The sequence below is a fragment of the Nomascus leucogenys genome, chromosome 13 (assembly GCF_006542625.1).
Source record: "Nomascus leucogenys isolate Asia chromosome 13, Asia_NLE_v1, whole genome shotgun sequence".
Taxonomy (NCBI): domain Eukaryota; kingdom Metazoa; phylum Chordata; class Mammalia; order Primates; family Hylobatidae; genus Nomascus; species Nomascus leucogenys.
In genome coordinates, this window is record NC_044393.1 from 54,016,174 (window position 1) to 54,042,450 (window position 26,277).

At 40.4% G+C, this 26,277-nt stretch overlaps 2 protein-coding genes across 6 annotated transcripts in view; one reads left to right on the forward strand and one right to left on the reverse strand.

Annotated features, from left to right (window-relative positions):
- Positions 1-16,870: 16,870 nt before the first annotated feature.
- LOC115837943 lies at positions 16,871-18,205 on the reverse strand. The gene has a single exon (XM_030825679.1). It carries the CDS (start codon positions 18,178-18,180, stop codon positions 17,776-17,778), a length of 405 nt encoding a protein of 134 aa, XP_030681539.1. The 5' UTR covers positions 18,181-18,205; the 3' UTR covers positions 16,871-17,775.
- KMT2E (lysine methyltransferase 2E) overlaps positions 17,760-26,277 on the forward strand; it is a 100,222-nt gene continuing 91,704 nt past the window's right edge. For all 5 annotated transcript variants that reach the window (XM_030825662.1, XM_030825663.1, XM_030825661.1 and 2 more), the window contains exon 1: positions 17,760-18,216. The gene's annotated coding sequence lies outside the window, so the exon portion shown is untranslated. The remainder of the gene's footprint in view (positions 18,217-26,277) is intronic.

The following is a 26,277-nucleotide window of genomic DNA, read 5'->3' on the forward strand; positions in this document are numbered from 1 at the left end:
AAAAACACTTGCATTCACAAAACAGACAGGGGTATTCTATAAAGAGATAATAGTACAGGTTGCATATCACTTATCTGAAATGCTTGAGACAGTGCTCTGGATTTTGGAATATTTGCATATACATAAGATAGATATCTTGGGGGTGGGATGCAAGTCTAAACATAAACTCATTTATGTTTCATAAATGCTTCACCTTATGCACACTGCCTGAAGTAATTTTGTACAATATTTTTAATATCTGTGCATGACACTAAGTTTTGACTGTGACCTATCACATAAGGTCAAGCGTGGAATTTTCCACCTGTGGCATCATGTTGGCAGTTTCGAATTTTGGAACATTGCAGATTTTGCATTTTCAGATTAGGGATGATCAAACTGTAATATGGCTGGAAGCAAAAGCAGCAGCAACTGGGTATTTCTGATTGGAAAAAAAGGCAAGAGGCAGATCATGGGATCCATTAAAAGCTTTCAAGCAATATCGGATACACATTTAAGTAAAATCACTTTGAAGTGTTAAAAGATGGATTAGAAAAAAGCCAGGGTAAGCTAGGAGGTTACTACATAGTTCTATATACAAACTCATGTATTTAGCAAATATTCAGAGTGAGTGACTGAATACACTTTTCCAGACCTGAATTAAAGGAGTGGCAGTGGGAGTGAAGACAAGGAGGGGAGACAGGCCAAGAACTATAGTTAGAACAGACATTACGGACATAAGGAACATGGGTGTTAAAGAAACGAAGATGATTCCTAGGCTTCTGATAATCTGAGACTATACTGTTTTCACTTTGTGTCCCGTTTTTAAGTTAATATCCAAGCATCAGCCCATTCCCATTTTTTTGGTAACATATGCCTGCTATAGAAAATCCATCTGTAAGCCTATAACCCAAAGAGAAACCATTATTTCCTTTATCTATTTCTATGGAAACATACACAATATACAAAAGTCCTATAAATTGTGACCTATATTTATATTTTCACCATTTTTTGGTAATATGTGATGCTTTGAAATAACTCTTTGGAAACAATTTTAATTGCTGTTTATGGACATATCTTAATTTAAATTTGTCAGAAATTCACAAGCCTTTTATACATTTTTGTATCCTTCTAAGACTAACTTGTCACAATTTAAAAGAATGCTGATGACTATTATTATAAATCTATTTTTTTTAACAGCTGAGAAAAGTAGTTTCATTTAAAAAATTGATTAAAGGATTGTCTTTGAGTTATGCTTTCCATGTTGGTAAAATCAGACAGCCGAGATACATGAATGATTCCAAAATGAATGTTGGATAACTTTTCATTATTCTATAGCAAAATGAGAATAAGAACAATGTGGCCAGGTTTTAAAAAGACAATTTTTAAATCATAAGACAATGTCCTTATTTGGTATTAAAAGATCAATTTTAGGCTGGGCTTTGTGGCTCACACCTGTAATCGCAGCACTTTGGGAGGCTGAGGCAGGTGGATCACCTGAGGTCAGGAGTTCGAGACCAGCCTGGCCAACATGGTGAAACCCTGTCTCTGCTAAAAATAAAAAATTAGCTGGGCGTGTTGGTGGGCGCCTATAATCCCAGCTACTTGGGAGGCTGAGGCAAGAATTACTTGAACTCGGAGGCAGAGGTTGCAGTAAGCCAAGATCGCAACACTGCACTCCAGTCTGGGTGACACAGTGAGACTCTGTCCCAAAAAAAACAACAACAAAACAAACAAACAAACAAAAAACTATTTTAAAACTCAGTATCTAATTGAATGCTAATACTGAGTGAACTTAAAACTGGCAACTATACTGGTTTCCATTCAATTCATTCAACAAATTAATTTGGCTCTAAAACCCTTCGCAACTCTTTTTAGTTTGCTTCTCATATATACTGGATCTCCATAAAAACTCTACCAAAAATCCCACAAGTTTCATAATTATTTTGCTTTGTTGACCCTTATCTTAGAGCTACATGGACATACATTATTTGGTCTATCCTAAAACTTTGAGAAAGTTATCCTATTTGAATTTCAGGAGTACAGAATGTGAGCCTTTCTTCTCAACCATTTATTCTATATTATAAAGGATTCTGTGAGACCCAAGACCTAGATTATGAAACAAAGGGTTTTTTGATTCAGAAGGAACAAATCCAACCTGCTTGATGTGAAGCTATCTAATCACTGGCTGCTATTATATAAGGGAGTTACTTAGGCACCTTGACAAAGATTATGATGATTAATTACTCTGTTCTTTTAAGAACACTTCTCCCAACCAGTTCAAAGCCTTCTGGTACAAAATGCCTCCCTTGATACATACTAACAATCTGAATGAATCCCTCCACCAAAATTAATTCCGCTAATGAAAGAGAGGCTAGGTTGCAAAGGACATGTATAACCAAACTACTTTCAAATTCATACCTTTAAGTCCAAACGACCTGTGATGTCAAAACTCCTACTCCCTCAATCTAAAGAGGGTCTATTCTCTACATTTACCTTCATCTGAACATTACAGAGCCCCAAATTTTAAAAAAGTTAGCTGGTCTGGTTGCAATTATTGAGTTATAAAGTACCACATTTTGGCCAGGTGCAGTGGTTCACCCCTGTAATCCCAGCACTTTGGGAGGCCGAGGTGGGCGGATCACCTGAGGTCAGGAGTTCCAGACCAGCCTGGCCAACATGGTGAAACCCTGTCTCTACTAAAAATAAAAAATTAGCCAGGTGTGGTTGCAGGCACCTGTAGTTTTACAGCTACTGGGGAGGCTGAGGTTGCTGTCAGCCGAGACTGCACCACTGTACTCCAGCCTGGGAGACAGAGTGAGACTCCGTCCCCCCGCCCCCACCAAAATCTTATTCTTTTCACTATGAATTTTAAGGAACTAAATTAAAACTCCATATATGAATGCTTAATTCTCTTCTTCCCATCCTCATGCCTCACCCCACAACTTGATTTTGAAATCTGGCTCCTTCATTTTGCTTTGTCAATTCATGTTTTAGAGTATTTTAATCTTCACACAAATTATAGTTATTTCATACAAATGTAAGGCAAGAAAAAATTTTTAGTTTATCTGCAAATATAAAATGTATTCCACAAACATCTGACTTGTTCCATTGTTTTAGAAACAAATAAGACACAGCCTAAATGACATTGGTTTTTTTTTTTTTTTTTTGAATCCACTATGACGAAGGCTGTTAGGAGGAAAAAGGCTTCTATCTTAATTTTATGCATAGAAAACCAAATAGCCATTTTTTTCCTCACAAATGACCGATTTTACTGAGCACATATACAGGTAACTTAACCATGCATTTAAAGAGACTAATTTAAAAATACATGTTATGTTTTGATCTAGGCCTCTGATTAAACTACTCTGATTAGTCCTTCCTTATCCTTGAAAATAATTTGATAGTTTCTAGTTATTTATTTACATATTTTTTGAGAAAGGGTCTTACTTTGTTACCCAGGCTGGAGTGCAATAGCAGGAACATGGCTCACTGCAGTCTTGACCTCTGGGGCTTAAGAAATCCTTCCACTTCAGCCTCTGGAGTGGCTGGGACTACAGGCTTACGCCACTGCACCTAGCTAATTTTTGTATTTTTTGTAGAGACAGGGTCTCACCATGTTGCACAGGCTTGTATTGAACTAAGCTAAGCGATCCATCCGTCTTGGCCCTGCCAAAGTGCTGGGATTTACAGGCATAAGCCATTACACCTGGCCAACAGTTTCTATTTAACTGGCAAAAAAAAAAAAGAAAAAAAAATTCAATTTGATTGGTTGTCAAAAAAGATAGCGATACACAAAAATACCTGTTATCTCATGATCATTTTGATGGCATATAACTTCACCCTATAATCTTTTTCAATATGTTCTGTTTTGTTTTTAATTTCAGAGAAGGCTACTTGGACCTAAAGGTATGAATTAGGAAGCGGTCTACTACCAAAGTACAATGAAGGTCAGTTTTCTTCATAGCTTACTATGAAAAACGTTTTAAAATGTCTCAATTTCCCCATGCTAACCTCTGGTCACGGAGGCTTGAGGGCTTCCTGTAGTACCAAAGTTTGACTTGCCAGTTAAAAAGAAAACGAATTCTTGCTACCAGGGGTAAAGATAACAAATTTAGAACACTATGACATACATCTATTAATATTTGCAGAAGGAGTATATGTTGTTACATTAACATACAGAAATTGCATAGTTGATCCAGAGGGAAGTCTGGAGAGTATAGGCATGGAAAAAAGGAGGAGGATGGAGAAGAACGGGAACTAAAACTTAGGTGACTACATTAAGGATTACCCATGACAGCAAGACACAGGATAAAGTACTGAAAACAAAAAATAAACTTAATGTAACCACTTATTTGAGTAAATTGATTCATATGAATCCAATCTGATAGATGAAAAAAAGATCAAATTTGATAATACCAAGGAAAATATAGTACTTATATCTGAGTTATCTCAATGTATCTCAACTACCTCATTGGCAAAAAGATTGTCTCTCCTATCACTAAAAACTAATTTCTTTTTTTTTTTTTTTAAAGGGCTCAAGGGCAGCGACTGCCCCACTCCGCCACAGAGTGGGAGAGGGCTGGACCCCAGTGCCACTTTCAGCCACCCCCGGGCCACACAGCCACCCCCACCCCTGGGACAGGGACTGCAGGGTCACACCCTCAAACAACCACGCCTCAGCCATACTCGCGCCACACTTTCCGATCCCGTCCCAGACCAGGGACAAGCCCCTAGTGGGGTTGGCGGAGGAGACTAGAACTAGAGAGGTGGGACACCAAGCAGGGGCACCCCTGCAACCTTGGCCACCCCCAGCATGGCACCATGTCCCTGAGCACTGCCAGCTTGGAAAGGCCTCCGATGGAGATGGGCGCTTTTTGAACACGCGGCAGGCCCACAAGACACCCGCCACTTGCTGCGGGATCCCGGAGAGGGTGGGCAAGCGAGGGCCGGGGAAGGAGGCCCCCAGGGGTGTTGGGAGGGAGGAAGGAAGAGCGACAGATGGCAATGGAGACGCCAGGCATGCGCGCGGGGGCGGACAAACCCTGTGTCCAGGGCTGACTTTGAATAGATCGCAAGGAGGGAGCTGCTCTGCTATGTATGAAACCACGACCTAAAAACTAATTTCTGTAAGATACACCATAAAGGTAAAAATAATCCAAGTGTTCAGCTGACAGTAAGTATAAATGGTACTCATTTTCATTCTTGGCTGGTTCTGACATTTAGCGATCCACAGAAGGTACATTCATGAAAATAACCAGTTTTAAGCACACAAACAATAAAAGTAAATACACTTGATATAAAATGGGCCGTAAGTCAAGTATTTTCAAAATGTTTGATTTCAGAACCTTTGATGGTTCATTAAGATAGCATAAAAACAACCTTTAGAAGAAAGGAATAAGCTAACATACCCAGCATCATATCTGATGACACCTTACAACTCAAACAGGGCTTAGACATTTTTCTTTCTTTTAAAAATGCACTCTGATAGCCTGGTGTGGTGGCTCATGCCTGTAATCCCAATACTTTGGGAGGCCAAGGCAGGAAAACTGCTTCAGGCCAGCCTGGGCAACACAGCAAGACCCCATCTCTACAAAAATTCTTTTAAAAATTAGCCAGGCTTGGTGGCACATGCCTTTCCTAGCTACTGGAGAGGATGAGGGTGAAGGATGGCTTGAACCCAGGAGCTCTATGTTACAATGAGCTATGACTGCCCTGCCACTGAACTCTAGCCTGGCCACAGAATGAGATACTGTTTCTAGAACAAATGCAAAAAAGCACTGTGAAATTTACGAAAATTTGTTTTAATTTTGATTGTTGTATTTTAGTGACAGGCTTCTTTTGTAAAGTAGAACTACCATGTTAAGTACCAACGAAGTTGATAAGATGATGAGAGATGTCGATAAACATTTTGTAACTTAAAAGCCACTAAATCAAACGTTTGCTTTTTGAAATTTCAAGGGTGATGGAATTAAAGTAATCAGAATGTATAATATGGACATTTGCCCAGGCAAAAAATGTTATTAAAGCAAAACATGAACCAGCCATACATGGAAAAGAAAGAGCAGAAAAACACAAGACAGCATACTATATTTTTCCTCTAAAAATTCAATGTTATAATTAAATGATCGTTATCTGAGAATAAGTTAGCTTCAGCTTTCTAATGGATGTGTTCCCACATCTATAAATTGATATGAAAAATTATTCTGAAATGCACACTGCAAAATGGTGAGAATATGAAAGATACCTGGGAATTAAATCAGAACTGTCTCCATATGACTATTTCCAAGTCACAATCACAACTTTAATAGCAATGGTTATATACGTGGCCAGATAGTATTCAGTTTAACAGTAATGTCTTGGTCACATAAAAATAGCAAAGCATAGACATAGTACAACAATTTATTACTTCTGCTGATTACCAAATGTGCATAAAACTATAAAGATATATTTTCCAGCCCAGGTGACAGAGACCCTGTCTCCAAAAAAAAAAAAAAAAATTTTGCATGAGTATAATGAATTTAAGATGTCCAAACATCAACAAAAATGCTAACCTAAAAATTTGAAGCATTTTAATAAAAGTTTTTGGGGCCTAGAATAATAACAGAATAATAATATTAAGAATAAGTATCAGTTGTCAAGATGTATTTCCTGATGCAACAGCAAAATTTATGGTAAATTCTGGCTTTTGCTATAGATACAGGTATAGACATAGATTGCCAGTGTTACATGGATTCTCAGCATAAAACTAAAACTTCAAGAACTCTCTGTGTTTATTAATAGCAATGACAACCAATTATCCAATATCTAATGCTGTCAGGTAGCAAGCTACACATTTGTAGATAATTAAACAAAATTTACAGATAAGGAAATAGTTCAGTGAAGTAAGTCCATCAAGATCATGCAGCCTGTAGTAGGTGAGTGTACTGGGAAAGGAAGTCTGACACTTAAAACTCATGCTTGCTCCTAATTTCATTTCATTTCTTTGGAGACAGGGTCTTGCCCTGTTGCCCAAGCTGGAGTGCAGTGGCGTGATCACGACTCACTACAACCTCTGCCTCCCAGGTTCAAGAGATCCGCTGGCCTCAGCCTCCCAAAGTGCTGGGATTACAGGAGCACGCCACCACGCCAAGCTAATTTTTGTATTTTTAGTAGACACGGGGTTTCATGATGTTGCCCAGGCTGATTCTGAGCTCCTGGACTCAAGGGATCCACCCACCTCTGCCTCCTGAAGTGCTAGGATTAGTCATGAGCCACCGTGCCAGGCCAGTCTCTTTTTATGTACAACAAGGAAGAAAAACATGTAAGATTCAAGTACTTTTTCTAACCTTGATTCCATCTAAGATCAGAAATGAGATCTTATAACCCAGTATACAACAGACTCTTTACTGACTGTCCTATTTTCAACTTAGAGGTAGAACAGCAATATTTAGGTTCAGGCGTGGCTCTGTCCCCCATTACACTGCAACTCAGTCAGTCACTTCCCTGAGACTGCTTCCTTAAATATAAAAGAAACAAAATAGAGAAAGTAGTGGCCTAAGACTCACAGAAAAAAAAAAAGACTCCAAATTAAAAATAAAATAAAATTATGTGGTCCAATCCGCCCCCTTTCCAGTCTCATCTCTCAATATACTAGGTCACACAAGCCTAGTGAAATTGGTTTACTTAAAACATCGTCTCTGTTCCTGTTTTATGCCTTTACACATAAAACCATGCTGACTGCAAATATGTTGTACTCTACTGCCCCACCCTTTCCCTACTGAAACCCAGAACTATCTGCCTCCTAATCCAAAAATTCTATTTCCTCTGTGAAACACATTACCCCATGAACTGGGATATCTGGCTGAATGCTTACAGTACTTGGTTACTTACTGATGTGGCTTAATCCCAGACTAGATTATAAATGAATAGAGTAGGGACTAGTCCTTCTAGCTTGCAACAAAATAGATAGATGTTTTTGAAAAGTGTGGGAAAACCCTCTGAAGTCTTATAAGATGATGGTATAGAATCAACCAGACCATTTGCATCAAATTTTATATTCAATGGACTTTCTATTGTAATAAACACATACTATGACAACATTTTCAGGCATTTGGCATCAAAGCAGATTATCTATTTATTTGTGCAACAAAACTGCATGCCCATTACATGCCAGGAACTGTGCATTTGAGCCATAAAGACAAAAAACATTGTGTCTATCAAGATCTCATATACTAATGGAAAAGAGAAACATGAACATGACAGCATGATAGGAACACATGTAACAAATAAAAGGGAATGTCTTATTTTCTGGACCAAAAAAAATTGGGACTTCAGGTCAATAATTGCTCCTGAAAGGTTTTATATCTAATTTAATTCTTAACACCACTATATAGTTAACATTTTACCTACTGTATGGATTATAAAACTGAGTCCCAGAAAGCAAACTACCTAAAAGCTTCCTTGAAGTGGAAAAGCAGGTATTCAAACTTGGATTATTCTAGCTTCAAGCAGCGTTCATGATGTTCCTAACACTTTGGGAGGTTAAAGCAGGGGTCAGATGAAGGACCTGGCACGTCACAGTGTGTTTTGACTCGACCCTCAAATCTCTGGTTAATGAACAGTGTTTTAAGTTAAAAAGACTTTTCTGGAAACATATTTTTGGAAAAATGTTTGATTTTATGAAGCTAGAAAATAGTTTTAGCCATTATCTTAAAAAAGGTTTTTTTTTGTTTTGTTTTGCGACAGTCTTGCTCTGTTGCCCCGGCTGGAGTGCAGTGGCGTGATCTGGGCTCACTGCAGCCTCCACCTCCCAGGTTCAAGCAATTCTCTCACCTCAGCCTCCCAGATAGCTGGGATTACAGGCACGTGCCATCATGCCTGGCTAATTTTTGTATTTTTAGTAGCAATAGGGTTTCGCCATGTTGGTCACGATGGTCTCCAACTCCTGACCTCAAGTGATCTACCCGCCTCAGCCTCCCAAAGTGCTGATTACAGGTATGAGCCACCGTGCCCGGCCAAGGTCAGTTTTAAATTTGTTTAGTTTGAGGTACTTCATAGGACAAGAAATGTATTTAGTAGTTTCAGTTGAGTTCAGAGATTACAAATTCTAGAGTCATCGACAGGTAAAGGTACGGGAATTGATTATTGCAGTTAGTAAAATGGATAACGTAACACTGGTGGGGACACAACACTGGGAAATCCAACATTTAAGAAGCTGAAGAAATCAACTAGAAAAGGGTAATTGCATAAAAGCAAAGGAGTTTAACAGGATTTTTTTTTTTCTTGAGCCAGAGTTTCGTTCTGTCGCCCAGACGGGAGAGCAGTGGCGCGTCTCGGCTCACTGCAACCTCTGTCTCGCGGGTTCAAGCAATTCTCCTGCCTCAGCCTCTTGAGTAGCTGGGATTATAGGCGTGCGCCACCACAGTTGGCTAATTTTTCTATTTTTAGCAGAGACGGGATTTCACCATGTTAGTCAGGCTGGTCTCAAACTCCTAACCTCGTGATCCGTCCTCCTTGGTCTCCGAAAGTGCTGGGATTATAGATGTGAGCTACCGTGCATGGCCAAGAGGATATATTCTTAGGAATCACATGCTATGGGTTATATAAGACCACCTGGAGCTTATAAAAATACAGAACTTTTGGCCGGGTGCGGTGGCTCATGCCTGTAACCCCAGCATTTTGGGAGAAGGAGGCGGGCAGATGATGAGGTCAGGAGATCGAGACCATCCTGGCTAACATGGTGAAACCCCATCTCTACTAAAAATACAAAAAATTAGCAGGGCATGGTGGCGGGCACCTGTAGTCCCAGCTACTCAGGAGGCTGAAGCAGAATGGTGTGAACCCGGGAGGCAGAGCTTGCAGTGAGCTGAGATTGCACCACTGTACTCCAGCCTGGGCGACAGACTCTGTCTCAAAAAAAAAAAAAAAAAGGAAATTACAGAACTTTCACAAAATATTATAAATGCAAATAACTGCATGTTTCTTATTCCTCAGAAAAATAAAACTTACCTACATGGGCAGAGTTTGTGGAGAAAGGGAACTAGTTAACTTTTAGATACTTTTATATGAACCCTTGACTCTTGATGTCATTTGTAAAATCTTTTTCAGTCATTTAACTTTTTAAAAGAATGCTTCAATCAAAGCTATCTAATGTGTCCTCTTACCCTTTTTACTTCCATTTGCCCTTTCACTGGCCATAAAGTGGGAGCATGGAATAGAACAAAGAGAGTCGCTACAGAATGTCTATTGTATAGATGTGGTCAGATAAGCTGTGCTTGGGACATGGGAGAGATGCCTAGAGTACCACAACATTGTTATCAAATGAACCAGAGAACAGTGAATATTTTTGTTGCCTTTTCGAGTTTTTCATAGAATGAGGAAAATTAATTGAACATTACTTATTTAAGTAAGTGATCTTCAGGAATGAGGCTTCACCTTAGCACAGCCTTCCTTCATGAAAAATTTAAATACAAGAGATAAGACTAAACTTGAGGAACAGGTTCTCTCTTAACCTAACAACATTAAAACTTGTCAGAAATCCAATAGGGGCCAGGCACTGGGCATAATCTACAGCCAATTATGTGTGAGGAAAAGGTGCATAGGCTTTACAGTACAGTATATTCACTTTTTTTTTTTTTTTTTTTGAGACAGAGCCCCCCTCTGTCGCCCAGGCTAGAGTACAGCGGTGTGATCTTGGCTCACTGCAACCTCCAACTCCCAGGTTCAAGCAATTATCATGCCTCAGCCTCCTGAGCAGCTGGGATTACAGGCACGCGCCACCACGCCCAGCCTGGATTCACTTTTCTACGTAAAAAGGTGGTTTACAAATTTCTGAGAATTTAGTTGCTAAATTCTGACCTAGCATATAAGAATTCAAGTGTTTAATAAATCAGTAGCAATTTTCCCAAATCCAGAGTTTGATATGGAGCTAAACCATGTCATGAGCTCACCCATCATTCGAGTTACTTTGCCCCTTATCAATGAAGTCATTGGAAGTAGAAGCAACCTGGTTTGAGAGGGTTATGTGGTATATTGTTTTCACAAATTTCAGAAATAATTTATACTACTCTACTTTCTAAGGAAGGTGGAAACCTAAAGTGGGTGAATAACTGAACACTTGGATTTTATTTTCCTATGGGTGGGGGTCTTGCTATGTTGCCCAGGCTGATCTTGATCTCTTGGCCTCAAGTGGTGATCCTCCCACCTAAGCCTCCTAAGTAACTGGGACTACAGGCATGTGCCAGACACCTGGTTAATTTTTTAAAAAAATCCTTTGTAGAGACAGGGTTTCATCATGCTGCCCAGCTTGGTCTCAAGCAATCCTCCTGCCTCAGCCTCCTAAAAGTGCTGGGATTACAGGCTACTTGAAATTGGTTTTTTTTTTTTTTTTTGGAGACAGGGTCTCACTCTGTTCCCCAGGTTGGAATGCAGTGGTGCTATCTCAGCTCACTGCAACCTCCACCTCCCCAATTCAAGTGATTCTCATGCCTCAGCCTCCTGAGTAGCTGGATTACAGATGTGCACCACCACGCCCAGCTAATTATTTTGTATTTTTAGTAGAGACAGAGTTTTGCCACTTTGGCCAGGCTGGTCTCGAACTCCTGGCCTCATGTGATCCACCAACCCTGGCCTCCCAAAGTGCTGGGATTATAGGCACAAGCCACCATGCCTATAATCAGCCAGCAATTACTTTCAAATGCTATGTATCATTTGTGGGCATTAGATCATCTAACAATAAAAGGTATTGCTTAGGATAGTTATGAATAAAATAATTTAAAAATTATTATAAAGCTAATCAGACTTAGGTTAAATATCTTATGCACTGGCATATAATCTATCTTAAAAAACAAATGCAATCAGTTCCTTTTCCTTGGCCTAAAATGTAGACCCAAGATCTCAGCTTTCTTGCTAAATTTGTCTCCTATTAAGACTGTATCTACCCTGTTTTGGCTTTTATCTCTGAAGACTATCAAATGTCAATTATTTTTCTTGAAAGTCAATTCCTTCTTTTTCTTTATACCCACCCGGGCAACAAGTATGGATGTTTCTGTAATAACTTATATTCCTTCTTTATCACTCCTACTCTGATTCAGGCTCTTCTTGCTACATTTCGGGCTCTAAAAGTCAGTCTCTTCTCCTGGGTTGAAGACAGGCATGTTTTAAAATAAGTCTTTCTCTGTCTTGTGCCACACCTCATGCCTGTAATCCCAGCACTTTGGGAGGCCAAGGTGGGCAGATCACCTGAGGTCAGGAGTTCGAGACCAGCCTGGCCAACATGGCAAAACCCCGATATACAAAAATTAGCCAGGCGTGGTGACAAGCGCCTGTAATCACAGCTACTGGGGAGCGTGATGCAGGAGAATCACTTGAACCCAGGAGGTGGAGGTTGCAGTGAGCCGAGATCGCGCCACTGCACTCCAGCCTGGGCAACTGTGGGAGACTGTCTCTCAATTTAATTAAAAAAAAAAAAAAAAAAAAAAAAAGCCAAGTCATCCTTCAGACAGTGTAAGTAGGGCAAAGATTATGAACTTTGGTGAGGTCAGGGAGATAGATGTTAAAGTTAATGCTCTGCTACCTTGGGTAAGATTATGTATAAAGTATATACAACAGCATCCAACAGTTCGATGTATTACGAGAGTGTTCTCTTTTGTGGGGAGGGAAGTCACACTACCAGTTAAGGATTTCTCATCTGGCCTTAAGTCAAGACTTTCCAATAATTACCCTGTTCTCTCATTAGTGTCACCAATGACCTGATGTGGCATTACCTTGCTAATTAAAAAAACAAAAATCCCAAACTCTTGTTATTCCTAAATCCTTACTTCCAACTGTTCTTACATCAAACTATACATAAATAAATGGAAGTAGCATTAAAACTGAGCTAAGTTTAGGCTGGGGACGGTGGCTCACGGCTGTAATCCCAGCACTTTGGGAGGCTGAGGCAGGCAGATCACCTGAGGTCAGGAGTTCAAGACCAGCCTGGCCAACATGGTGAAACCCTGTCTCTACTAAAAATACAAAAATTAGCTGGGCGTGCTGGTGTGAGCCTGTAGTTCCAGCTACTCAGGGGCTGAGGCAGGAGAATCGCTTGAACCCAGGAGACGGAGGCTGCAGTGAGCTGAGATTGCACCACTGCACTCCAGCCTGCGTGACAGAGCAAAGCTCCTTCTCAAAACCAAAAAACAAAAAACAAAACTGAGCTAAGCTTAAACTGGTAGAATAAAGTCTGGGAGAAAATAAATTAGTAAGTAAACATTTACTTGCTAAACAACTGTAAAGGAAAAACCAGGATATAGTTTTAAATTTGAGACAAATATTAATCGATATACTTTGAGAGGGGCACTTAAGAAATACTCTTTTCAGGATAAGAAATATTAAGGCGATATATTCTCTAAGAATAAGTTTCTATATAATCTAACCTAGATTAGGCTTAAGTTGTATGAAATACCATTTGTATTAGGTTGATAACCAATTTAGTTTATTAGGAATGGTACTATATAAAAGATATTTGCTGATTAAAAGCACGTTTGATACCTCAAAAGACAATGCTGACAACGCCGCTTTTGCAGTGTGCTTAACAAAGGAACAAAAAACAAAACAAACCTCAAAGGCCATTTCTTTTTCAAATAAGAAATACAAATGCAGGATAAACTTCAGTGCTTGCAGCAAAACTAGGCATTAAAGAAAAATGCTATAAAATGTATTTCCTTAAAAATATCCAGCCCAGTTTTTTTTCTTCTTCCCACCTTTTTGGGGCAGAACTATCTCTGGGCCATCAGCAGTCTTCTGCCTTGCCTGGAGCCTCCCTAACCTTTCATCTCTTATCCAAATTGTTGATCAAAAGAGCTCCTTTAAAAGAGTTTAAAAGCCAGTATTTACAGTTTATAGACTGCAGTTAATCTTACCAATCTCTAAAAAACCATGTATACCTGAATGCCCATCAAGTGTCAAGCACTAGGCTGGGTTATCAACATAAAGAATGACACATTTACTTGGGAGTAGGGATTTTGCAATTTCAAGAGGCAAAGAAAAGGTTCAAATTGTGTTATCCAGAAGTGAGAAAGACGCACTCCAGGTAGCAGGACAAAAGCACAAAGGTATGAAATGGCATAGCACTTTTGAGATGGTGTGCATTTTAATTTTAGCACACCAGAAAATATGCTATGTGAACCTAGTAAGCTTATCGCAATTGCAATGTTCCAAAGTTAAGAGACAATGATTTCCACAAAAATAAGGAAAAGAAGTTTGGGGTGTAATTTACTCAAATAATCTTTGTGAGGGGATGGGGAAAGAAAATTCTTAAAAAACAAGTACCAAGCTTAGTATTTTTATTGAGCTCAGAAAGCCTGTGGTCCCCAGTAAATTTTTACATTGCCTACCTGTGGCTCTGAAGCTGGCAGAGCTAAGATGGAGGTTAAAATTGGAGAGGTATTGGAACATAATAGGGCCAAATGAAATTGCCCAGGCAGAATACATGAATGTATGAAGGCAAAGAAAAGTAATTCCAAGTAGGAACAGTATTTAAAATGCCATAGGAAAGTCAAGAAAAATTGAGAGCTCAAGAAGTTCGTGGATTTGGCAATCAGGAACAATGAAGGTACATGCTGATTAAAGGCACAAAACAAGGAAAGGGTGTTTCCATTCGCTTGGAAAATGGCCTCTTTTCCTTATTAAGGCACGGTGAAAGTAGAAACATTCTGAAAATTACCTTAAAATCTACTGACTTCATATTTAGTTCCTTTTTTAAGCAGGAATAAAAACTGCTGTGAAGGAAGGGGAGACATCTTACACGTAACAAAGTAACCCTTGAAGACATTCAAGAGTTCTTAATGCTTACTTTCTATTCAGAGTGGACCAATTACATTCTTTCTACTAAATATTTATAGCTCATCCACATTCAGTTGCTTATAACTGAAAAAAGAAATCCACAAAAACTAGTGAGGATTTAAGGATACACAAATGAATTAAAAACCCAATCTTGTTTTCAAACTACCAAGAGCCTGCAACTAAGACTTAAAGAAATAGCACAACCTTGACCTCAGGTTCTTTTCAGGTCCAGCAATCATTTTCTCCTAGTACGAAGTATAAGTGCTCTGCCTAGAAGTAGGTCCGATTTTGGCTGCCAATGTTGTTTGTTGAATAACTCCCCACCCTCTACACCACCCAAAAGGAGAAGCCCTTTAAAAATGTTTTGCTAGTTTTGACTACTTTAACTAGTTTGGCTAAGTGGGAAAAACGAAAAACAAACTTACTCTACCTTACTGAATATGCCAAAATAGCCCTTAAAAACTGCTGGATATTTTCTTCTATCGAGGTTTCAAAAGCTAAAAGTATAGTTTGTACTACTACAAAAGTGCTTCAAATTTCATAACGATGCAGGAACCTTAAGAAATAATATTCACCGGAAGTGCTTATAATTGCATCTTTTATTTTTAAAAACTACAAAAGGATAACAGAAAGAAAGCAGACTAAAAGTACTGAAGTCTTACAACTTAATACAATTTAAAACACGGCTTTTATTCTGTATTACTAATGCCCAGTGCAAAAAAAAAAAAAAAAAAAAAAAGCAGGCCCGGCGCGGTGGCTCACGTCTATAATCCCAGCACTTTGGGAAGCTGAGGCGGGCGGATCTCGAGAGTTCGAGACCAGCCTGGCCAATGTGGTGAAACCCCGTCTCTATTAAAAATAGAAAAAATTAGCAGGGTGTGGTTGCGGGCGCCTGTAATCCCAGCTACTTGGAAGGCTGAGGCAGGAGAATCGCCTGAACCCAGGGAGGCGGAGGTTGCAGTGAGCCGAGATCGCGCCACTGCACTCCAGCCTGGGCACAACAGAGCGAGACTCCGTCTCAAAAAAAAAAAAAAGCAAATCCCACCGACACAACTATATTCTTAAGGGATGTACAGATAGGAAACTGGAATAAAGAACAATAAGTACAGGAGGAAGGAAGAGTCTGAAAACGGCCCTTAAATTCAGATGGCTGCTTGTGCCTTTTAAAAGCAATTAAAGTGTTCCTGGGTGTTATTTACACCTTTACGTTTGTTTCTAAACTTTGGAAATACTTTTCCATTCCAATCTGAGAAACTGTTTCCTCAGAAAGTAATCGATCCTCCTTGACGTTGTACCCCCAGAAGCTAATCTACCCCTCGCTAGGCCTCCCAGAGGCTCTCAAGGACTCCTAGTTGATTCCGAGTCCCACGTCAGGGAACTACCACCTTACATAAGTATACTTTGCGGGGAGAAAGGCAGATAAGAAAATAGGGCGCCAAACCTTCTCCACCAACAGCCGTCACACCCCACGAGGAGTGTCCTGCGGGGGTTTTCCCCTGGGAGCCGCAGCTGTTCTGCCGTATGGGGGAGGGGAACGCTTTCCAACAGTCATCTCTTCCTCTTCAGGCCGCCAACGCCGACCGCACCACAGTCTCCTCCGCCCAAGCCCTGTCCCCTCCCCCGCCCCGGCCTGGGTCGGAGCCAAACCCCACAGGAATGCAGCCCGGTCACATGCGCTGCGGCGGTGGACGTGCCTCTCCCCCCGCGCCCCAAGGAGACCCAGCGCCATCTTGCCCTGACGCAGTTACAAAAGTCACGGGAGAAATCCTGTCTCCTCCTCCGCGCCAGCGCCCCAAAGTTTCGCAGAGGCCGAGCCGGGGCCCTCACCTCGCGCAGAGACAGGAGAAAATGGTCAGGGAAGAGCCTTGAGATTCCCTTCGCCACTGCTTGGATTCCATATCGGCCGCGGCAACAACGATCACCATCGTCACTTCTCCCTCTCTACCTTTGCAACAGCCTCCCCCTACGGCTTTGGCCCCACCCGCTGCTGCAGGATGAGGTCATCGCCAGCCAACCACGACGCGCCCGACAGGACACATCAGGCGCCGATTGGCTGCCGAGAGCGCCTCTGCCTCTCCCCACTCCGCTCCCCCCAGCGCTCTGGGTCGCTGCGGGGCAAAGGGAAGACGGAAACCATTTCGGGGAAAGACCCCGAAAACAAGAGCCGGAATCGCCGTGTCATTTTAGTGGGGAAACCCTTCTTTATTCTTTGGTCTCCCCCTTTTTTCTTCGAGATCACTGTCTCTCTGTCCCTCCCTCGTTTAATCACCGCCATATAAAGGAATTCCCACTCCCCTCCCCGCATTGTCCCACCGGTGGGGAAATCCTTCCCCGAGGCCAAAAGAAGTATAGGAGGCAACGACGGCAACTGCACCGACGGCAACGGCAGCTTTTTACCCCGAAACACGGTGGCAGGGAGGCGGCGCTGACGGTTGCTGCGTTTTTCCTGCTGCTTCTCCCCCCGACCTCTTCCGTTTCTTGCTCCTCCATCGAGACGGCGCTAGACTCGCCAGCTCCGCTTTTATCCGGTGCCCGGAGCCTGCGCACTGGAGCCTCCTCAGCCCCTAGTGGGCGTCGAGTGACACCCCAACCGGGTTCACCCAGCGCTTGAGGCCAGACTGGGCTGGGGGAGGAGGGGGAGAGGAACGGGGAAACGGGACTGGGGTTGTTTGGGAGGGGGAGAAAGTGTATCGCTTTCGGAGGGTGACGGGAGGGAGTTCGTTCCCAGGCCCTGCTGTCCTTGTCCGTGCACCCAATACTGGCATGCCCAAGCTCACCTATATCCAGACTTGAGGGCCACTGGGGGAAAGGGGGAAAGAACCAGTCCCACCGAACACCGACACTTCCTCAAACCTTCGGTGGATTGTTGAATGCATCTGTTGTCAGAAAGACAGAGATTCCGTCCCCCTCACCGCCTCCAGTTTGCTATCTTCGAGCCTCCGCGGAGAGGCAACGGCGGGCGGCAGCCCACAAGCAAAATGGCGCCGGGCAGCTTCATCCCCTCCCCCTCTGCCCCTGCGGAGCGGGACGGGCGGGCCCCGTGCACTTGCCGCCGCCGCCGCCGCCGCCGCCGCGGCCGCCGCCGCCGTCGCCGCCATTTTCCCAGAGCGAGAGGCAGTGACACTGAGCGGGCGCAGGGGGCCGAGTCGGAGACCGTGCTGGAGTTCGGGAGCGGCAACAGAGTGGGCATAGAGACTCCAAGCAGCCTCGCCGTCGTCTCTGCGTTCCTGTTGACTGCCTGGCTGCCCCCTCCCCTACTCCTCGGTTCCTGGTGAAGAGGCTGCGCGCTGCTGTTTGGGGAGGGGGTGTGTGGAGCCCGGTCCTGTGTCCGCAGTGGCTGCTGTCGGGGGGTCGCCTGTTCGCGGAGGTGCGGAGAGACTCCTTGGGGGTCGAGCACATAACGGGGTTCGGGTGTCTCGTGTGTGAACATCACAGGTTAGTGCCTGTCGTCTCCGTGGGAGTTCCTAGGGCTTGCGGGGTTGGGGGACTTGTGTTTCAAGGGGGGGGAGGTCTCTCATCTTTATTCTTAAGCTGGGGGAGACGACGTTGACTCTCAGGTGTCTCTGCTGGCGCAAGACGTTGCTTGCTTAAATCGAATTTATCCTTTCTTTTCCCTGACCCTAGAAATGGAGCATTATGGCGGGTTTTAGGGTTGGGGAAGGGGAAACTGGCAGTTAAACCCCCTTGAGAGTGGGAGTTAGGGAGGGGGCGCACTCCTCATTGGCAGCGGGTTAAGGCCGCCTGAGTGAAGACGGAGGCTTGTGACTGTTAGTAGGGTTTGTGTCGAAGTGGTCCCAGGAGCTGCCAGCGCTCCCTTTTCTCAACCGCGTCTTGTTCAGGTGCTGAAAAGCCATATAGGCCCCATTTTCTTCTTCCATTTCTTGACGGGCAGTCTTTGGTATAATGTGCACATGAATACGAAGGGGGTAAGAAGAACGCCCTGGGCATCTCTCTTTGTGGGAGAGAGAGACAGCTAGCTCCTCATCCTCTCCTGGAGAGGGTAAACCCGCCCCTGAGGTGGTCACCCCAGTACCCAGCCTTCTCAGTCTCCTCCCCCACTCCTTTTGCATTACCGCCGTCCTTTACTGTGTCGGAGCCTTAGGATCTACAATATGGCTCATTTCAGAAAAGCTTATTTTGACCAAGGGATTGGCACAAATCCTATGGCAGCAGACACAGATGAGAAACAAACGGTTCACTGTGCTAAACGGGGTGGGGGTGAGAAAAAACAATCCAGAGTGCTCTCTTCTACTGGCCTTAGTTCCGTATAGATCGGTCCTTGCTGGGCTCTGTCTTAAGAATGATACAATTTAAAGTCAAAGAGAAATCGCTAGAGTTAGCTCCAGAGTAAACCTCGTTTTGCCTATTTTGTTCCCTTTTTAGAGATGTGAATAAGGTAAGGTGTTTGGAGTTCTGGAGACCTTGGAGAGAATTAAGTGAGGTGCATTCAACTCTAGGCTGGAGACATGAATACCTATTTGGAACATAGTCTGTTTTTTCCTTCAATTTCTGAGATGGGGAGTAAAAACTGAAATTTCCCTCTTTTGTCCTTTACAGATTCTAAAAATGGCGGCCCCAGGCTGATGTTGTGGTAATCTAATCAGCTCGGGTCCTCCACACCCCATGCAGTGCGTTTGTCTGCAGCATATTACAGGCTTATTATGTTTACACGAAAAGACTGGGCTGTTTTTCCTTCCCCGAGCCAGTTACAAAAATGTGTTGATTTTTTACTGCAAATTACAATGCTGTGTTTTAGTTGATTAATTTGATTCGTTTTTCCTGAAAGGCAAATAAAATGTCTCCACTTTTGAAAAAAAAAAAACACTCAGCTTTGCAAATTTCAGTGGTGATGATGGGTGCGCTTCAACATTAAAAAAAAAATTATTTGGGTACCAATAATAGTTTTTGTTTGGTTTAATCCAGCCATCTTTTATTCAGTATGCCAGAGTAGATTAAAATGTTTAGTAAGTATATAAATACAATCTACTTTATATGATTAAATGTTTCAATCTAGAGTAAGACATTTCCCAACCACCTCTTGACCCATTTTGTGGATTTTGATTTTTGTATTGTGTTTCACCTTAAATTTTAGGGAGCTGTACAAACAAGCCTAAACCTGTTACTTCATTGGGTGTAGAGATGCCATTACATTTTGCCATCCATTTTTCCCATGTATTTAAGCTTTTCTTAAGAATTTTCAAAGTTGATTGTGTATTTGGTAAAGTGAAGCTTCATGCTGCCTTTAACAATCGTCTTACAGCATACTATCATCGTTATGTAAGTTAAAAGTAAGGCTCCGATTCTGGATTTTTTTCCTCTTCAAATATGCCCATTTACCTATTATAGGATTGTGGAATTTAGCCTGTTTTAATAGACCTTAAATAAAAACATTACCATAATAGGGTCTTGAATCCATTTTATGCTATTTTCAGAAACTTATGGACTGAGACTGAAAATTAAATGGTGTCAGGTGTCATTTAACTGAATTTTTTAAAGTGTGAAAGATTAGAATTCACTTTTGTAGTGGGAGTTCTTTTTGGGTTGAACTAAGCAGTGAGATATGAGTGGGCCATTAATGACATTTAATGACCATTCTGATTGTGGAGCAACGGAAAGATGAGTGCTTTTCAATCCAGTAGTACTTTAAAAGGTTGGAGAGTTTACACTGTTTCATGATTCTTTTATTCCATTGTAAATATTTTAGAGCAGGATTTACTTCATATGATGACTATCAACTAGGTTGATGATAAGGTTCTAGCCTACGAAATAATTAGAGAAATAACTGGCTCAGGGATTTTCTACATACCAGTGAGCTTCATCATGGAAGACTGAGCACACAACCTTACTTAGAATATTTGAAATATTTTATTATAAAGTGAAATGTTGGTGGGTAGTGGGCGAGTTTGTATAGGGTTTTGGGGTCAGTACTTATTTGGATTTTGATCTGAGCAAGTATTTAAGTCCAGATCCTTCACTGCTGTGTAAAGATTGTGCATTTATTTTAAAGGCTAGGTGATTAAGGTCTGTGGTTCAGAAGCTTGGTACTTTAAACTTATATTCAATATACAAAATCAGTGTATTCTTACAGATTTGATTTATGTGGCCATAGGAGGGAACACTGCCTGTGCCCAATGTTTTTCTTCATAGAGACCTTGGTCAGGTCTAGACAGACAAAGCAATTGTGAACTTATTTGGCTTCAGATGAAAAATACCAAGTTAGAAATTATAGGAAAAGCTGTCTTCAGTTTACTAGCTTTCTTCATATTGGCTTGCTTTATTGCTTTAGGTTTTGTTTGTTTCTTTTTGGTGGTGGTGGTGGGTGTTTTTATTTTTTTGATGTTTTAGTTCCTGTAAAATGAGACTGGCTTTTTTTTTTTTTTTTAAAGTATTGTACCTTATTTTGAATGGTTACTTTATAAATAACAAGGCTATAATTGTTTGTATTTTGTTAATTTACTGTGTGTGTTTTAAGTTAGGATTGTCTAGGCAAATTTATTAAAAGATTAGGCATAATTTTTGTTCCCAGAGTTTTGAAAGAATTTGGTTCCTTGGGGGAAACTAGTCAAATGGTCTTTGTTCTAGGATAGCTGAGTTTCAAGGACTAGTTGTTTATCTGTTTAAGTGGATTTGTAGACAACTATAATGTAATTGGAGAGTTAATTTTATTTTTAGAGCCTACATTTTGATCATACATCCTTTCGTTGTCAGTGTAAATGAAAGGATCTCTCTGATCTCAGTTTAAGTGTAGAACCTTGACAGGTCTCCATTTCCGTCAACTCTGTAAGACTGATAACTGCCCTACAATTTTGGCTTGTCTGACTTCCTCACAGCTTCCAGCGAGAAATCATTGCCATATATGCCCCCAGTAAGCTCTAGGACTTCTTCAATCTACTGAGGAAGTAGGGAGAAAAGCTAATCAATGGGAGAAAAATTTCCCCTCAGTACATATCTTAGTGGTCTTAGGGAAATTATAATTTCTTAAATTGGCTTCTTAATTTCCAAGAATAATGTACTCATTTTCATTCATCAATCTCCTAAAGAAACCTGTGGTTTAATTTTTAAAGGTGTGTTTTATGTAAACCCTAACAGCTCTGCATTTCTGGAAGCTACTACTGGGACTTAAATGTGTACAACCATAGTGTGTTTAAAATGTGTAAAACAGAACTTTGAAGAGCTATCAAAACTGGTTAGGAAATACTAGTATGCAGTTTTCTCAACAGATGCTATTTTATGTTTACTATTTTAAAAATATTTTAATAATGTATAAAAGCTTTTATCTCCAAAGGATTTGTTTTTAGCAGATGGTAGGTGCTTAATTATTTCTTGGATGTGAATCTTTTGTTGAAGCAAACACATTTACATCTCAAATATGTAGGGTGATCAGGGACTGTTCCCTGTTATGTGTTAAAATAAATGTTAAATACTTGTATTCTGTGAGACTTGTTTCCCCCAATTTCATGATAGATTATCTATGAGACTTTCTAATATTGAAAATAGAATTATGGTAAAATTAATTTTTTGTGTTGACTGGCAAATTAACGAGAAGAATACTATTTGAAATATTACTCTATGAATGTTACTGGCTTTTAGGCTGGATTTAAAATTGAAGTGGCTCGTATTTAGTACCTGTTTTGGAATGTGCAAATGTTGGGAGGAGCCTTATTTTTTTCTTGACATTGAAAGGATAATGTTTTGTATTACCTACAAATTTGCTTAATATGGAGGAACAATATTTGTTGTTGAAATTGTTTTCTACACTAAACTGGAAGTGGATGGTATTTAACTAAAAATCTTGCAATTGCTATTAAACAGTGAGTATTTTACTTTATATAAAGCAAATAGGAGTATTTTACTTTATATAAAGTAAATAGGAGTATTTTACTTTGTATAATATAAAATGAGTATTTTACTTTCTATAAAATACTCATTTTTTAATAGCAATTGCAATATTTTTAATAGCAATTGCAAGAGATAGGAATTAACCATATTATGATGCAAACAAATTTTTTTTTGTTATTGTGAACTTCCATGCTAAGTGCTACATTAAAAATCAAATGAAGGTGACCCAGACTAAGTTAATTAGGTTTTAATTCGTATCTTTAAGGACAAAAGAAGTTTTTATTAACCATTGGTAACTAGGCTGCTTTTTACTTAAATCAGAGTCAGGAAAAGCAATTGGTCTTATATTTCACTAGATAACATGTTTTCACTTGATATGAAATCAGTTCTTTTTTTCCCCTCACGAACAGCTCATAATTGGATTTTATTTTTGGACAGAAAAATGTTTTTTATTGTTAGGTGAATTTTACAGTTTTATTGGAAATCTCATTTGGTTATTTACCAAAACTAACCTTTTTGGAATGTTGAACATTTTCAATGCAACAGGTCAACAAAGAATTCTTTTTTGATGTGTTGCATTAAGATGCCATCAAAACAGACATTATGCCTTTTAATGAGTAAATAATTAACCTATAAGTTAATGTGTAAACTACTTGTTCATCATTTTTAATTAAAATATTTTGTATTTCAAAACTTTCAAATATGAAATCTGGGTTTAGAAAGGATCTACATGCAGGTCAATGTGATAAGCAATGATCTATGTAGCTTTATTTTTACAACAATTGGACAGAGAGGTAATTTCTTAGCAGCTCTTAGGTTGCTTAATTTAGAGTTAATCCAAAGGAAGAAACATTCCTTCAGAAGACTAGGACATATCAGATATTAATTATTAAAAATAGGCTGGGCACGGTGGCTCATACCTGTAATTTCACTACTTTGGGAGGCCGAGGCAGGCGGATCATTTGAGGTCAGGAGTTTGAGACCAGCCTGGCCAACATGGTGAAAACCCATCTCTACTAAAAACTACAAAAATTAGCCGGGCGTGGTGGCAGGTGCCTGTAATCCTACCTACTCGGGAGGGCGAGGCAGGAGAATTGCTTGAACCCAGGAGGCGGAGGTTGCAGTGAGCCGAGATTATGCCACTGTACTTCAGCCTGGGCGATAGAGTGAGACTCTGTCTCAAAAAAAAAAGTAAATCAGTAAATTAAAAAAAAAAAATTCTTGGTCCTGAATTTTAATATTGAGAAAGATGATATGGTGTCATCACACCTGTGTAATAGCCAACTTGGTTGCAGCATTTAAGGTCATGCCTGTCTAGCATACGATAGTGGATTGAGTTAGTTTTGGTTTGCAGTACTTATAACTTTAAAGTTCACCTGGCTGGACATGGTGGCTCACGCTTGTAATCCCAGCACTTTGGGAGGCTGAGGCAGGTGGATCGCCTGAGCTCAGGAGTTCAAGACCAGCCTGGCCAACATGGTGAAACCCCATCTCTGCTGCAAAAATTAGCTGGGCTTGGTGGCCGGTGCCTGTAATCCCAGCTACTTGGAAGGCTGAGGCAGGAGAATCGCTTGGACCTGGGAGGCAGAGGTTGCAGTGAGCCGAGATCGTGCCAGTGCACTCCAGCCTGGGCGACAAGAGCAAAACTGCATCTCTAAAAAAATAAATAAAGTTCATGTAATTATGTTGTCTCATGTTTTATCTGAGACCAAAAATGTTTGAATTTTTTCATTTATGTTGACTTTTGTTTTCATAGGGTATTTAAAATAATTTCCATTTAAAGTCTTAAAAATTTACACTTATAAATTATTTTAAACGTTATTTGAGTTAAATAAGCTTAAAGATTAAATATGTCTTCCTTACTGTTTGGCCTAAGATGAAGCCTAGTGTCAGTGGTTTTTAGTAAAAAGCGAGGAATATGGTGAAAAGAATTAACCATTACCACTTAGGATATTGTCAGGAAAACAGTTTGGGTCTTTCAGAGAATGTGTATGAGAAACATACACTCTTCTAATATTTTTGTTTTCTTATTTCACAGACTAATGTATGTAATCGTTTCTCTTTTTGAGTTTACAGAGAGATATCTCGAGTTCCTCTTACCATCTTGCTTTATGTAACGTTTAAAGAAAGACAGCGTTCAGGAATTTGAAAACCCCATTTCCTCTTTAATGAAGTGGCTGAGATGGGAAGATTCATGATGTGACTAATTTGAATGATTAGGACTGTGGTCCAGTAGCCATAAATAGGGATCTCAGGTTGGTCTGATACATAGTAACTCTTACCCAGAAAATAAGTCTCTGCTTCTTCTCTTTAAATGAAGCTGCTTAATTGGTTGCCTTGGACAGAGGCTTATTACGTCTTACATCATTAAGCCTTCACTGTAACAATATTTTTGAAGCACAGACAAAAGATGAATTTTAGTAGCTGTTATTTTCCTGGCACCACAGATGCAGAGAGAGATAAGACTGTCCCTGCTTTGAGAGAACCCGTAGTTTATTTCACCTTCTTAAAAGCCTGCTGTTTTAGGGTTTTTTGGATGCAAGGAACAGAAATCAGCTCTAGCTAGCTTAAATAAAGGATTTGTTATAAGGCTATAGGGAAATCTCACATAATTTATTTGAAGAAAGTACAGATGGGCCTCACAGGAATTGGCAAGGTGTCAAAGAGCCACTATTCACCATCTTGATCCCCTCTAATTATCTGAGACTAGTTAGAGAGATGGTGGTGGGGTGAGTGTTTATGGTTTGTAGAGTGGCGTTTCTCAGATGTAAAGCAAGAGAAAGACACCTTTAATTCTCCTGAAAACAATGACTTTTTTCCAGGAATATTCAAAGGTACTTGGGAGGGTTTCCAAAACTAAATAATTGATATATCACACTGATGATTCAATTTTTAATTAAAAAATTGCCACACACGTATGATGAGGAATGCTAAAAAACGAAGATATTTTTGGTTTTAACTTACTTAAAAATCATGTAAAATTTACGGAAAATTTAATAGTACAAATAACTCTCATACGGTGTACCAAGATCATGTGACTTGTGACATTTTGCTGTTTGCTTTATTATTCTCTATATGTACACCTGATACTTTTCCTGAACCATTTTGAGAGTGGGTTTCATTGCCAGTAGTACTAGCCCCTTTACAGCCCTTATTACTGAAGTATGCATTTCCTAAGAACACGCATGTTTTCCTAAGTAACCAGAGTAGTTGTCAAATTCAGGAAATTTAACATTGATGTAATACTAAATAGTCCATATTCTAGTTTTATCAGTTGTCCCTATTATGTCTTTTATTAGCATTTTTTTCAGTACCATTAGCAGATCCAAGATCACAGATTGCGTTTAGTTTTGTTGTCCCTTAAGTCTCTTTTAATCTGGAACAGTTCCTCCGTCTTTGTCTTTTATGACATTGGAAGGCTTATTATTTATATATTGCTCCTCAGTTTGGCTTGGTCTTAAGGTTTCTTCATTATTCAGATTATACATTTTTGGCTGGAATACTAGATTAGAAATATGTGTTTTTCTATCGTCTGGAGGCATATGATGTATGTTTGCCCTTTACTATTATGTTCATTTTGATAGCTTAGTTAAGGTGTTGAGTAGTTTCTCTATTGTACAGTCGATGCTTTTTTTTTTTTGACATTACTCATTAATT